At 42.7% G+C, this 15552-nt stretch overlaps 1 protein-coding gene across 9 annotated transcripts in view; it reads left to right on the forward strand.

Annotated features, from left to right (window-relative positions):
- The window catches only part of NRF1 (nuclear respiratory factor 1), a 75136-nt gene that overhangs the window by 35599 nt on the left and 23985 nt on the right, over positions 1–15552 (forward strand). For 6 of the 9 annotated variants that reach the window (XM_044279982.1, XM_044279984.1, XM_044279985.1 and 3 more), the window contains exons 6-9: positions 4627–4785; positions 8405–8599; positions 10138–10239; positions 10596–10753. In XM_044279982.1, the coding sequence (XP_044135917.1) occupies positions 4627–4785; positions 8405–8599; positions 10138–10239; positions 10596–10753 (614 nt within the window). The remainder of the gene's footprint in view (positions 1–4626; positions 4786–8404; positions 8600–10137; positions 10240–10595; positions 10754–15552) is intronic. The other 3 variants (XM_044279978.1, XM_044279981.1, XM_044279983.1) reach the window with 3 other exon arrangements.

A 15552-nucleotide genomic window follows, 5' to 3' on the forward strand; every position in this document is an offset into this window, starting at 1 on the left:
ATCCCCCATAACCCCAACATTATAGGAAAAGAGCAGCAAATCTAACATAATAGTTAGATGCATTAGAATATGTGCAAATACACAAATCACAGTAATGAATTCAATAGTGGAGACAACGGAGACGTCGGCAGACCCGCAGTACCAAGCCCATAGACAGACTAGCCAAAATGACAACAATGGTTCAATAGCAAAAGTAAGAGGAACAACATTGATTCCCCCCCCCCCCCCCCCCCCCCCCCCACATTTTCCAATGAGTGACATGTACGGTCGATAATCTTGGCCACTGTATTCAAGAAAAAGGAGAGATCAGCACACACCCTGTATACCTTTCTTTGACCAACAGATATACATTAATAGTTGCAAGCACATAAGCGCCACCCCTGCTTTAAGAACAACCTAGAACAGTCCAGCTACCACAGTGCAAGGACAGCCATTGACTGCACACCCCTGATTTGTCTATGCATGTTCCCCATACGGAGTCGAATCTCGACAAACAGTTTCTCTTCAAATACGTTCCCCTTTCTAGCCGTTGAGTGCTTTTTAAAGGTTGCTAGTCTTCGTAAGTCTTTGTTCACTTAAATTTTTTTGCCATTTGGGAGCCCTTAAAAATAAAGGAATATGAATGAACCCCTAACTCCATCCGCTGCAGAAGTTTATTGTTCATTCTTCCAGTGATGGGGCAGTGCCGCAGTATCGGACACAAGCATTCATACGGTCAAGCCTGTGTGCACAATGTGATGCAGCATTTGCATGAGCTCCGTGGCCTTCACAGTGCTGACTAGCAGGGCTCCTGGAGGTTGGAGTCAACTGATCAAATAATAATTACCCATCTTAAAGGGAAGCTGTCACCAGTTTTATGGTGTCCTAACTAACGGCAACATAAATAAGTGACTGATTCTCTTAGCAAAATGCTGGGTCACTTTCTTTAATTGACCCAGTCAATCTGCCAACATCTTGTATTGAAAAGCTCCAGCTGATAATGATGAGTCATGAATATTTATGATCTCCTGACTCTCCCCGCCTACCGGCTGCAGATTGACAGTTATTTTCCATATGAATCAGCAGCAGGTGGGCAGGGGAGTGGCTATATCTCTGAATGAAAAAAAACCCCACTGGACTCAAATCAGCTCATTAGCATGTGGCATCTTTGTGTGTATATTATGAGGTAACCATCTGTCACACCAGTAAGTGAATACATCTAAGGAACTTTTTAGTAGTTAATGATTGTATATAATTAGTTAGATTATAATCAAATATCCACATGACAGGTTCCCTTTAAGGACTGCCCATTAGTTGTAACCTCCTCCCTTTAAAGAGAACCTGGCACCTCAAAATGCATTGCAATTTGCAGACAGCATTTTATACGGCAGAAGGAGCTGACCAGATTGATATATAGAAAACAATAATCCAGCAGATAAGAAACTCACTTCCTTGATTTAGCAGCCATTAATTAACCCCTTAAGGACACAGCCTTATTTCACCTTAAGGACCAGGCCAATTTTTGCAAATATGACCAGTGTCACTTTAAGTGGTGATAACTTTAAAACGCTTTGACTTATCCAGGCCATTCTGAGATTTTTTTCGTCACATATTGTACTTCATGACACTGGTAAAATTAAGTAAAAAAATAAATAAATCATTTTTATTTATAAACAAAATGCCAAATTTACCAAAAATTTGTAAAAATTAGCAAATTTCCAAGTTTTAATTCCTCTACTTCTATAATACATAGTAATACCTACAAAAATAGTTATTACTTTACATTCCCCATATATCTACTTCATGTTTGGATCAATTTGGGAATATTTTATTTTTGGGGAATGTTACAAGGCTTAAAGTTTTAGAAGCAAATCTTGAAATTTTTCAGAAATTTTTAAAAACCCACTTTTTAGGGACCAGTTCAGGTCTGAAGTCACTTTGTGAGGCTTACATAATAGAAACCACCCAAAAATTAGATAATAGAAACTACACCCCTCAAGGTATTTAAAACTGATTTTACAAACGTTGTTAACCCTTTAGGTGTTCCACAAGAGTTAATAAAATTTCAGAAGTCAGATTTTTGGGCAAATTTTCCATTTTAATAAATTTTTTCAGTAACAAAGCAAGGGTTAACAGCCAAACAAAATGCTACATTTATTGCCCCGATTCTGTAGTTTGCAGAAACACCCCATATGTGGCAGTAAACTACTGTACTGGCACACAATAGGGTGTAGAGGGAAAGGTGCGCCGTATGGTTTTTGGAAGGCAGATTTTGCTGGACTGGTTTTTTGGACACCATGTCCCATTTGAAAGCTCTCCTGATGCACCCTTAGAGTAGAAACTCCATAAAAGTGACCCCATCTAAGAAACTACACCCCTCAAGGTATTCAAAACTGATTTTACAAACTTTGTTAACCCTTTAGGTGTTCCACAAGATGTAATGGAAAATAGAGATACAATTTCAAAATTTCACTTTTTTGGCAGATTTTCAATTTTAATAATTTTTTTTCTAGTTACAAAGCAAGGGTTAACAGCCAAACAAAACTCAATATTTATGTCTCTGATTCTGTAGTTTACAGAAACACCCCATATGTGGTCGTAAACCGCTGTATGGGTACACGGCAGGGAGCAGAAGGAAAGGAATGCCATGCGGTTTTGAATGGCAGATTTTGCATTTTTTTTTTTTTTTTTTTTTTTTATACAGTGTCCCATTTGAAGCCCCCCTTATGCACCCCTAGAGTAGAAACTCCCAAAAATGTGACCCCATTTTAGAAACTACGGGATAGGGTGGAAGTTTTGCTGGTACTAGTTTAGGGTACATATGATTTTTGGTTGCTCTATATTACACTTTTTGTGAGGCAAGGTAACAAGAAATAGCTGTTTTGGCACAGTTTTTATTTTTTGTTATTTTCAACATTCATCTGACACGTTAGATCATGTAATATTTGTATAGAGCAGGTTGTCACGGACGCGGCGATACCTAATATGTATACTATTTTTTTTATTTATGTAAGTTTTACACAATGATTTCATTTTAGAAACAAACAAAAATCATGTTTTAGTGTCTCCATAGTCTGAGAGCCATAGTTTTTTCTGTTTTTGGGCAAATATCTTGGGTAGGGTATGATTTTTGCGGGATGAGATTACTGTTTGACACTATTTTGGGGTGCGTATGACTTTTTGATTGCTTGCTATTATACTTTTTGTGATATAAGGTGACAAACAATTGCTTTTTTTTTTTACACTTTTTTCTTTCTTTTTTTTATCGTATTCACCTGAGGGGGTGGGTAAACATTAAAAAAAAGCTTATTTGAATTTTCTGATCCCCGCGGTCTATCAGAAACTTCCGAAACCGCCAGTCTGAATCGACCTGCTGTTTGCTGCGATTGGCGACATGCGGGCGTCATGTGTCCTTAAGAGGGTAAAATCCATGAGGCATATCTGTAAAAAACAAACAAACCTTAAGCTGTTACCTGTTACAAGAGGCAAAACCTCTCTTAAGGCCCTTTTACGTGGCCCGATGGAGCAGACATGGAATTGCCATATACATGCAGCACTCGCCTTCCAGTATGGGTAGGAGTAATCGCTAATGTCATAATTTGTCCCCGTACAGAATCACTGTTTGCCGGCAGCAGAATGCTGTTTACACAAACAGTGATTTAAGGCCCCTTTATAATACCCAATGTTCGGGCAGACTATATTGCATACCAGCGCTAGTTAGTGATAATTTGCACGTGTAAAAGTGCTGCCGATGAACGAGCGAAGGGCTCATTCATCAGGTAATAGGATTGTTGGTGCCGACACCTAAATTGTTTGCTGGCAGCAGATCTTGCTGTCTCAACAGCACTCTGCTGCCAACAAACAATGATTCTGTGTCAGGGTGAGCAATGACATTAGCGATCACACTTCTCCATACTGTCTAGGAGATTGCTGCATGTAAATGTACTATTTTGGGCTGCAATATGCGGTTCGCTGACCTATTGATGCAGGTCTGTGCCACAATGCATGGTGCACATGGCCGGTGTCCTTGCTTTGCGCATCCGTGGCCTGAAAAACGGACACGGCCAATGTGATCAGCTATTCCGGCTCTGTAACATGCTGCCTGCAGGTTGAATTGAATTTCATGGTGACAGGTCCTCTTTTAAGTGTTTTATCCAGGAGTTTTCAATTAATGGCCAGTCCTTAGGATAGGTAATATTTCTTTGTTTCTTTTCTAATAGTACTAGGTTATTGCAATCTGCCCATTTTCAGTTTCAAATATTTTTTCCATTTTTTTACAGCACATTTTGCAGACTAGTGGGCTGTTGGCTTCACACTGAATCCTTCAGAGAACTACTGTCAGCTGAATCTGTATCCCTTATCTCTGTATTCCTGACAGTTCATAGACACGCATTTAAGATAAATTCTATCAAACTTATAAGAATTTAGCTATGGTGAGTGTTTATGAGCTGTTAGGAAAGTACAGATCCAGCCGACAAAGCAGTTCTGATAGATTCACTGTGAAGCAGAGAGCCTGCTAGTCTGCAAATGCACTAAAAGGGAAAGCTGTATTAGAAAAACTATATTAAAAATGTGAACTTTTTTTATTCTTAATTATTCAACTTTCTTTAGGGTTATAACTTTTTATTTGTTTGCTTTTTTATATAGGCTCAGCTGCGTGCATTCATCCCAGAAATGCTGAAATATTCCACAGGAAGAGGTAAACCAGGCTGGGGCAAAGAGAGCTGTAAACCTATCTGGTGGCCTGATGACATACCATGGGCAAATGTGCGCAGTGATGTCCGCACCGAAGAACAGAAACAGAGGGTATGATGCTGTTAATTACATTAATCTAAAGAAAGAGTGTGCAACATGTAAAATCTTTAACCTGTTAGTGAGGCCTTAGGCTAGGCTGCCACCTTGTTACGGCAGCTTAGTCTAAATGCATCGAAGAACAGGAGCCCAGTCCTCTCATGACAGCTGGGCTCCTGCTGTAACTGCTGATGCCCTAGCCATTTAATCCCTTAGATGCCACGGTCCATAGCAACGACACCATCTAAGTGGTTTAGAGGATGGAGGCTCCCTCTCTCAGGCATCAGCACCGCTGTGAATGAGATTGTGGGGTTCTGATGTCTTAGTATGGCAGCCATGGGGCTTACAAAGGCCCCCTCAGGTCTGCCTGCAGTGTATGCCGATCAGATGTGCAGCCTGATGGTACCTGTCAGTATCCCACTGACAGTATAATACACTGTACTGTATATTAGAAGTGAGCAGAAGACCCCCTGTCAAACTCAAAAACTCAAAGTAAAAAAAAAAAAAAGCACAATTTTCCATTGAAGAAATGCTTTTCAATGGGAAAATTGCAAAAATAAAATCCCCTCAACATATTTGGTATCGCCGCATCTATAATGACCCACACTATATCATTTTCACATAATTTATCTTGCATGGCGAATGCCGTAAAAAAAACTGAATTGATATTTTTGCTTATTCGCCGCAAACAAAATGGAATAAAAAGCAACCAGAAAGTGTTATGTACCTCAAAATGGAAAAAAATAAAAACTACAAGTCCTCAGATGTCTCTGTAGAATAAAAAAATAAAAATCATATATCGGGGGTCATTTGCGTTCCGAAATATAAGGCATATTTCTGGCGCAGATTACAGCGCCAAGGTTATTTGCACCACAATCTGAATTTTCCCTGCTCACATCAGGTCTAAAAAAGTGGGCATGGCAGGGGAAGGGGACAGGAGGCCAATCTTATAAATTTTCTAGGCATGGTTTAGGTATAGAAAATGGTCTAAATGTAAGCCAGCAAGGAAGATGCATTACATTTAGACCAGCGCTGGATATGCTAAAGTTATTTAGAGGCCGGCGGATTCACTGCCAGTACAGAGGCTTATTAAAGAGGACCTTTCATGGGTTTATACAGGTGAAACTCAGAAAAATTTGAATATCGTGCAAAAGTCTATTTATTTCAGTAAAGCTTAAAATTAGAATTTTGTGAAAAGGTTCATTATTCTAGGCTCAAAGTGTCGCACTCTAGTCAGCTAATTAATCCATACCCCCTGAGCAAAGGGTACCTCAAAATTGTGACTTTGGGGTTTCATAAGCTGTAAGCCACAATCATCCAAATTATAACAAATAAAGACTTGAAATATTTCGCTTTGCATGTAAGGCTACTTTCACACCTGTTAGGTCCTGATCCGTCTGGTATCTGCACAGACTGATCCGCACCTATAAATGCAAATGATGGTATCCGTTCAGAACATCTGCATTCTATGTAAAAAAAAAAGTCTAAGTCTAATTGTTAGTCAAACGGATCCATCCTGACTTTACATTGAAAGTCAATGGGGAACGGATCAGTTTGCAATTGCACCATATTGTGTCAACGTCAAACGGATCCGTCCCCATTGACTTGCATTGTAAGTCAGGACGGATCCGTTTAGCAAGCAGCGTTTTGGTGTCCGCCTCCAGAACAGAATGGAGGCGGAACGCAGCCAAACTGATGCATTCTGAACGGATCCGCATCCATTCAGAATGCATTGGGGCTAAACTGATCAGTTTGGGGCCGCTTGTGAGAGCCTTGAAACGGATCTCACAGGCGGACACCGAAACGCTGGTGTGAAAGTAGCCTAATGAGTCTCTCTCATATGTTAGTTTCACCTTTTAAGTTGCATTACTGAAATAAATAAACTTTGCACGATATTCTAATTTTTTTTTAGTTTCACCTGTATGTTACAAACTGGTATGCTTACCAGATAGGGCGGCCCCTAGTCCCTTTTTTTTTTTTTTTTTTTTTTTTTTTTTTTTTTTTTTTGTTAAATACCCTTACGTTCCGGCGCTGTCCCTACTGCGCTGTTTTTAGATCCGGATGTGTTTTATTTAGACCATCGGTACAGGGAAGAGAAGACATTTGGTTTTCTAACAGGGTGTCTCCTTCTCCCTGGCTGTAGCGCGGTCCAGTCGCACCGGAGAGTGCCACAGCCAGGGAGAGAAAACGTCTCTCTCTCTCCACTGCGACTTGACTGCGCTACAACCAGGGAGAAGGAGACGCCCATTGAGAAGCCGGCCGTCTCCTCCTCCCTGTATTGATGGTCTAAATTAACATATTAAGCAGCGGGGGACAACGCGCCGAAACGGAGGGGTATTTTACAAAGAAGAAAAAAGTGCTTGCATCTGCAACATATAAACCCATAAAAGGTTCCTCTTTAAGATTAAGACACTGATATGCGGCAATGCAAAAACATATTTGGTTTCGCTGTAATTGTACTGACCCAGAGAATAAAGTTATCATGTTATTCATGCTGAAAAATTTGTAGCGTAAAAACTCAGTGGCAGTATTGCTGTTTTTCCCCATTTCCCCCAAACCAGTCTGTTGGCAGACTATGCCAACCCAAAAACAGAACCAATAACCCCAAAGAAAAGTGGGAGACACACACATAAAATATATGTAATTTATTGAGACATGATCACATAGTGTTATCTATACATTATATGTGAGTTTTTTCTTATAGGTTGGTCTAACTGTTGGCAGACTATCACTTCTAAGTTTCGTCAGGTGACGGCTTATGTGAAGCCATATTGCTCATCTCCTGACCTCATCAACACTCAATTAATGCCTGTATTAGACAGGCAGATCAACAAGCGATTGTCATGAGGGAAGCTTTCCCTCTCTGCAATCACTTGCTAGCTAGCGGAGGAAACTGCTGCTATTACACAGCATAGGGAGGAGGAGTGTTTGCTATGTCATCGCTCGTCCCCATACTGTCTATTGGTTTGCCGGCAGCAGATCGCTATTAGACAGCACAATCTGCCGCCGTCAAGTGCTGATTTTTAAGCATGCACGTTCATCAGGCAATTGGCGCCAGTATCACATTGCAAGATGCGAATGTTCGTTAAAGATTATTGGCCATTGTAATACTGCCTTAAGCCATATTCTTATGAGTTTGATAACAGTTTAGCCTTAATGAATGTTTATGGTGTCAGGAGATCAGAGATAAGGCTTCACATGAGCTATCAGCTGGCGGGACTGAGAAGTAATACTCTTCCAACAGATTGATTGATTGATTTTTTTTTTTTTTTTTTTTTAACCACTGTAGTTCAAAAAAGGTGTAAATGTTTTTAATACAGATCAAATGAGAACATTATTTTAGCCTAGAATGATGAAATGCAATCATCAAAAAATTGCCCCAAAGGTGTCCATAGCCTTAAAGATGCTCCTGTTACAGCAGTGGTGACAGTCACAGTATTCGTAAAACCTCTGGCATTGCATAGAAGAAACTATTGATGCTGTTGCTCTGTACCACACAGGGCTAACTACAAAGCCATAATACTGCCATTTGTGTGTTACTGTGAATTGCTAAAAATCTGTTTCGTTATATATATTTTTTTCTACTCCCCGTCATGGTAAGTCTTGTACCTCACATCCACCTTTTGTATTGCAGGTTTCTTGGACCCAAGCGTTAAGGACTATAGTGAAGAATTGTTATAAGCAGCATGGTAGGGAAGATCTGTTATATGCATTTGAGGATCAACAGACACAACAGGTGGCAACTGCACATGGTATTGCTCACCTTGTGCCCTCACAGACTGTGGTACAGACAATCAGCAACCCCGATGGCACGGTGTCCCTGATTCAGGTTTGCTACAGTTTTTAAACCCTAGAAGTCATGGAAAGTCTCCACATCACCCACGTAGTTTAGTTTGTTTGTTTTTGTGTTGGGATTTTATTTTGTGACTTATTTTTTTTGTATTGTGTATAATTCATGATGTATGGATATACTGTCCAGTGCAAAAACTGTACAAAGACTGTACAAAGTTTATTGCTTCTCTATGATGCTATTGCAAACTGGGGCTAGGATATATATTTAATAAAATGATTCCATTTAACATATGGATGGAAGATGTTTGCTAAATTACTTATTCCTCTATAGTAGAACACTTTCCTCTTTCCCAGCTGCAGTCACTTGACAGACATAGGCAGATTTTCATAGACTCCTGTGACTTCAGTCTAAATTCAGGGGCACATTTATTAAGACCAGTGTTTTAGACACCGGTCTTAATAAACCCCTAAGCTGACGGTGGTTCCAGCGAAGTTATGAAGAGGCACTGTCCTCTTCATAACTTTAGCAAATCTCCGCCAGTTGTAAATGTAAGACAGCTTCCGAGCATTTAGACCTTTTTCTACGCCAGAAACAAGAGTAGAAAATGGTAAATGTGACGGACCTGCTGGCCGTTCCACGCCACGCCCACTTTCTTAGACCTGGCGTGAGGGGTAGTCGCAGACTGCAGCACGACTAGCTGTTGCATCGTGATATGCTCCTTAAATACTCCTAATATAGGCGTATTTCAGCTTAATAAATGACCCCCTCAGTCTTCTGGTCGTGCAGTTTATTGGCGTCCTCGTTAATGTCAGGACGTGTTGCTTCCCCCAGCACCTATACTAAACTGGTGGATGGGTGGAACAAGTGCTAGAAAAGATGCCAGCATTTGATGCATGCTGCGTTTGGTATGCGTACCCAAGCAGAAACTTCCAAAACTGGAAGTTCGAGATCCAAACCACCAGACATGGCAGTAATCGAGTTACTCCAGGAGGATACCTTTTGCAGTGTTTTTAAAAAAAAAAAAATAAATGTGCTGGGGGCTCAATTGTGCATTGTCTGCGGTAAGCTAAGCAATTAAAAGAATGCATTTGGATTTCGGAGAACCTCTTTTTGTTTTACTTGGGGTGCTATTACATATCTTTCTGATTTACCACTAATTGCCGCCTCCACCTGGACTTGCCGTTATTTTAGGTTGCAAGTCTAGGTGCAGTCTGGCAATTACTGGTAAACCGCAAGTGCTACCCATGAGTAGTCCACTTTAGTAAAGAGAAGGGGGGGACCTTACAATCAGCTTGAAGTCTTTTCTCCTTTCGGGGGCACATCTGACTTGATATTCTGTAGCAAGAACGTAGAAATGGGTTTACAGGGTAGTAGGAAGACAAAATACTCCAGTGAAAAACCCTTCGGCAGCTGTCAAGCAAACTGAATAATGTGGGAGATTCTCTGGGCTCAGTTTGGCTGAAGATCATAGCATTAGCGAAGCCTAAACAGAGCTCGTTTCTTTCTGCTACAGAGGGTTTGTGAACACATGTACAGCCATTAATGGTGCCTAATAGCTGCTTTGATTGCTGCAGGTCGGTACAGGGGCGACTGTTGCCACACTTGCAGATGCATCGGAGCTGCCAACTACTGTAACTGTCGCACAAGTCAATTATTCCACGGTTAGTGATGGGGAGGTAAGGTTATAAATGACATGGAACGCATATAAAGAGCATGCCACAGCTGTATTATGGCTCCGTTTTGTAAGGATCCACAAAAGGGGTTGCATTCTACTGGATCGGACCTTACTGTGCCTCCACTTTCAGAGTTTCAAAGGTTTTTTTTTTTTCGTATTCTGCCTAAAACCAACTGAAAGTTAAGATTTTTTTTTTTTTTGATCGGATGGCATATATCCGGAGCTTTACTTCCCTATAAGCATTGCTGTACACATGCCGTTCAATGGAGCCTATACAGCAGAACATGGAGCGTAAGATATGGATTCTTCTAGTCGGGTCAGGTTTAGCCTTCTGTTGAACAGCTTCTTTACCCTCAGGTGGAGCAGAACTGGGCTACACTTCAAGGGGGAGAGATGACCATCCAAACTACTCAAGCTTCTGAAGCCACTCAAGCTGTAGCATCCCTCGCTGAAGCCGCTGTTGCAGCATCCCATGATATGCCGCCAGGAGCCACAGTGACCATGGCACTTAATAGGTATATAACTAATCTGAGAAGTATTTTACATGTTTGTTTTAACTTATTAACTAGTATTTTGCTTATTATACATTTATACTTTGGATTGACATTAAAATAACACATATACCACATTTACAAATATGTCTGGTTTTAGGCTACTTTCACACTTGCGGCAGAGTTATCCGGCAAGCAGTTTAGTCACCGGGACTGCCTGCTGGATCTGGCAATCTGCATGCAAACGGACAGCATTTGTAGACTGATTCGGATGCGGATCCATCTCACAAATGCATTGCAAGAATGGATCCGTCTCTCCGTATGTTATTCGGAGAAACTGATGGGTTTATAATTTTTTTTCTAATTTTTACTTAAGAAGGATGGATCCAGCATTGCGGTATTTTTAATGCCGGATTGGGAATTTTGGACAGAGATAATACCGCAGCATGCTGCCGTATTTCCTCTGTCCAAAACGCTGTTCAGTGACTCAACTTTAGACATCCTGAACGGATTGCTCTCCATTCAGAATGCATGGGGATAAAACTGATCAGTTCTTTTCCGGTATTGAGCCCCTAGGATGGAACTCTATGCCAGAAAAGAAAAACGCTAGTGTGAAAGTACACCAAGAAGATGGCTATTTCAGCCATTTATTTTCAGTTTGATATATTAACATTTGGGCAGACATTTGTGTCAGTTCTCTGAAACAAATTTAACAAAAAATATGCAGCAAAAAAGCTACTGAAATTTGGAAACGTAAGATGCATTGTTATAACAGCAGAGGGCGCTGTTAAAGAAGAGTACGGGGAGGGAGTCAATGGACACCTGACATTTTCTCAAAAATCTCATTGCAGTGGGGTTATGGTTGCGTATCGAATGTGGAGACCAAAAATAGCATTGTGTGCATGTTGTTAATTTACTTGATCAAATAGTAGTATTTTTACATTAAAAGAGGGGTTTCTTAAAGGGGTTGTCCGGGATCAAGATTTTTTTTTTTAAAACCAGTTAAATCACTATTAATAGCGGTTTGAAGGTCCCCCCAGATGTTTTTAGGTATTTTTTCACTTCAGCAGGGCTCCTACAGTCCCCCACTGATTGTTTACCTTTCTGTTTATGTGTGCGGTAACTTCCTGCCTCAATGCTTTCTGGGTCCCAGCGCAGCTAAACGCCTCCTTCCTTACTAAGAATGCGCCCTGCTCAGCGAGGGGCGTGGCTTAGCGCTGCGATGGGCGTGGCTTAGCGCTTCTGTTGCCGCATAGTTACTGCCCCTCCATGCGCTTGGAATAATTAGAGGCTGACGGTGACGTCACCGGGCTCCTTGTGAAGCGGAAGGAGAGGCTTCGCTATGCAGAAAGGGACCCGGTACGTCACTGACTGTGATAGAAACTGCACTTCCGGCTGAAAATTTGTGAAGTGAAAAAGGGCCATCAGAAATGTCTGGTAAGGGAAGGACAGGCATGAATGTAATATTTAGGGGACCATTGTACATGTAGACCCATGTCCCCAATCCCGGACAACCCCTTTAAGTATGACTTTTATGAAGTGTCATACATCTGATAAGTCCAGAAGAGAGCAAGAATATGGGCATTCTGTGTAAATGGAGATCGTGAGCTGAATCACATGGCGATATCCACATCACCTTACTAGGGTGTTGTGAATGCAGCCATATTGTCTCACTTGATCATAATTTAATGTAGTGTGCTCTTTCTTGTAGCATCAATGGGCTTATTTTTAGCACATCTGTAACAGTGTTAAAGTGGACTCCCTTTAAAATGCTGGTTTCCCTAAGATGAATTACCCTTAGGCCTCATGCTCTTGACCATGGGGCCTGCGTGCTCATGTTGCAAACCGCAAACTGCAGGTCCGCAAAACACAGACACCAGCCGTGTGCACTCTGCATCGCAGTACAGACCCATTTACTTCAATGGGTCCTCGATCTGCAAGATGCTACGAATGGTAGGCTGGTGTCCCTGTTTTACGGACCCGCAGTTCACAGCACAGGCAGGGCAGGCCCACGCTTATGTGCTTGAGGGCTTATTCTGCTAGTATCAAATCTTCAAGGGAATTCAAGTTACATATGTCTTAGTAGGGCATGTGGACATAATATAGGGTTAGGGTTCCCTGCTCACCCTTTATGACCACAGCAGGGCACCTCTGCAAAGTCGAGCCATGTAATGCCATGTTTCCCTCACAGTGGTCATGTGCATGAATATTCCCTCAGTGATCATATTGAACAGAACCTTTCGGGCTCCCTCTCTGGATTTTTTTAGGATAGGACGAACCACACGGAAACACGGATCGCATCCAGGATCGCAGAGTAGCAGTGACCACATAGAAATGAATGGGATCTCGGTGTCAGATTTGTGGCCACTCGCATTGCGATCCCGTTCATTTGAGATCACTGCTACTCTGCGATCCTGGCAGCGACCAGTGTTGCCATTTAGCCCTAACCTAATACAGATGCGGTAAGGATGACCTGCAAATGTGTTTATATTTTAAATTTTCACTGCCAGGGCTATTTGGACCATCTGTACCTCTGGTAGCCAGGACAGTTTTCGCAGTTTTGGTGTGCACAAATAAAACCTAAAATAAAAATCATACTAACCCCTCATACCCATATATTTGCTGAAAGTAGACATCTGGCACATTGTTAAAATGCCACTCATCACTTTATACACACAGAATAACCCAAGCAGAAAGTTATATGGACCACACCTCTTAAAAATAAACATGCATACCACTTAGGCCTAAATTTACATATCTAGTTCTGAGCTGTAAATAAATAATAAAATATATATGTGTGTGTGTGTATATATATATATGTATGTGTGTATATATATATATATATATATATATATATATATATATATATATATACCGTATTTTTCGCCGTATAAGACGCACTTTTTCTTCCCCCAAAATGGGGGAGAAATGCCCCTGCGTCTTATACGGCGAATGCAGTCAGTTTTACATCGCTGGCAGCGATGTAAAGCGAGCGAGGACTCAGGGGAGGGACTGGGAGGAGGAGCTGGGGCCGGCAATAGCGGCGGGGCGGTGCAGTCACTGTACTAAAGGCCCGCCCCGCCGCTCCGGTGTACTAATAAAATATGTCATATTCAATGAATGGTTATTAAATATGCCCCTTTATGCCTAATAGTACCTTAAATCCTAAGCGCATCCGTACAATGCAGGCCGGGCGGGCGGCAGCGTAACTCCCTGATGTCACGTGCCTGCGCCGCCTACTTTATGAATGAAGCAGGCGGCGCAGGCAAGTGACGTCAGTGAGTGACGCGCCGCGCCGGCTGCCCGGCCTGCCGGCATTGTACTGAAGCGCTTAGGATTTAAGGTACTTTTAGGAATAAAGGCATATTTAATAACTATTAATTGAATAAGACATATTATATTAGTATACTGGAGCGGCGTGGGATCTGTGGATGGCACAGTTATGGGCTGGGAGGGTCTGTGGATGACACATGTATAACAGTGCCATCCACAGATCCTCCCCCCTGTAACAGTGCCAGCCACAGATCCCCCTGTAACAGTGCCAGCCACAGATCCCCCTGTAACAGTGCCAGCCACAGATCCCCCTGTAACAGTGCCAGCCACAGATCCCCCTGTAACAGTGCCAGCCACAGATCCCCCTGTAACAGTGCCAGCCACAGATCCCCCTGTAACAGTGCCAGCCACAGATCCCCCTGTAACAGTGCCAGCCTAACAGTGCCAGCCACAGATCCCCCTGTAACAGTGCCAGCCACAGATCCCCCTGTAACAGTGCCAGCCACAGATCCCCCTGTAACAGTGCCAGCCACAGATCCCCCTGTAACAGTGCCAGCCACAGATCCCCCTGTAACAGTGCCAGCCACAGATCCCCCTGTAACAGTGCCAGCCACAGATCCCCCTGTAACAGTGCCAGCCACAGATCCCCCTGTAACAGTGCCAGCCACAGATCCCCCTGTAACAGTGCCAGCCACAGATCCCCTGTAACAGTGCCAGCCACAGATCCCCCTGTAACAGTGCCAGCCACAGATCCCCCTGTAACAGTGCCAGCCACAGATCCCCCTGTACAGTGCCAGCCACAGATCCCCCTGTAACAGTGTCTGTCAGCCACAGATCCCCCCTAACAGTGTCTGTCATCCACAGATTCCCCCAATAACAGTGTCTGTCATCCACAGATCCCCCCATAACAGTGTCTGTCACCACAGTTCCCCCCATAACAGTGTCTGTCATCCACAGTTCCCCCATAACAGTGTCTGTCATCCACAGTTCCCCCATAACAGTGTCTGTCATCCACAGTTCCCCCATAACAGTGTCTGTCATCCACAGTTCCCCCATAACAGTGTCTGTCATCCACAGTTCCCCCATAACAGTGTCTGTCATCCACAGTTCCCCCATAACAGTGTCTGTCATCCACAGTTCCCCCATAACAGTGTCTGTCATCCACAGTTCCCCCATAACAGTGTCTGTCATCCACAGTTCCCCCATAACAGTGTCTGTCATCCACAGTTCCCCCATAACAGTGTCTGTCATCCACAGTTCCCCCCATAACAGTGTCTGTCATCCACAGTTCCCCCATAACAGTGTCTGTCATCCACAGTTCCCCCATAACAGTGTCTGTCATCCACAGTTCCCCCCATAACAGTGTCTGTCATCCACAGTTCCCCCATAACAGTGTCTGTCATCCACAGTTCCCCCATAACAGTGTCTGTCATCCACAGTTCCCCCATAACAGTGTCTGTCATCCACAGTTCCCCCCATAACAGTGTCTGTCATCCACAGTTCCCCCATAACAGTGTCTGTCATCCACAGTTCCCCCCATAACAGTGTCT

This window comes from Bufo gargarizans, chromosome 2 (assembly GCF_014858855.1).
Source record: "Bufo gargarizans isolate SCDJY-AF-19 chromosome 2, ASM1485885v1, whole genome shotgun sequence".
NCBI lineage: Eukaryota > Metazoa > Chordata > Amphibia > Anura > Bufonidae > Bufo > Bufo gargarizans.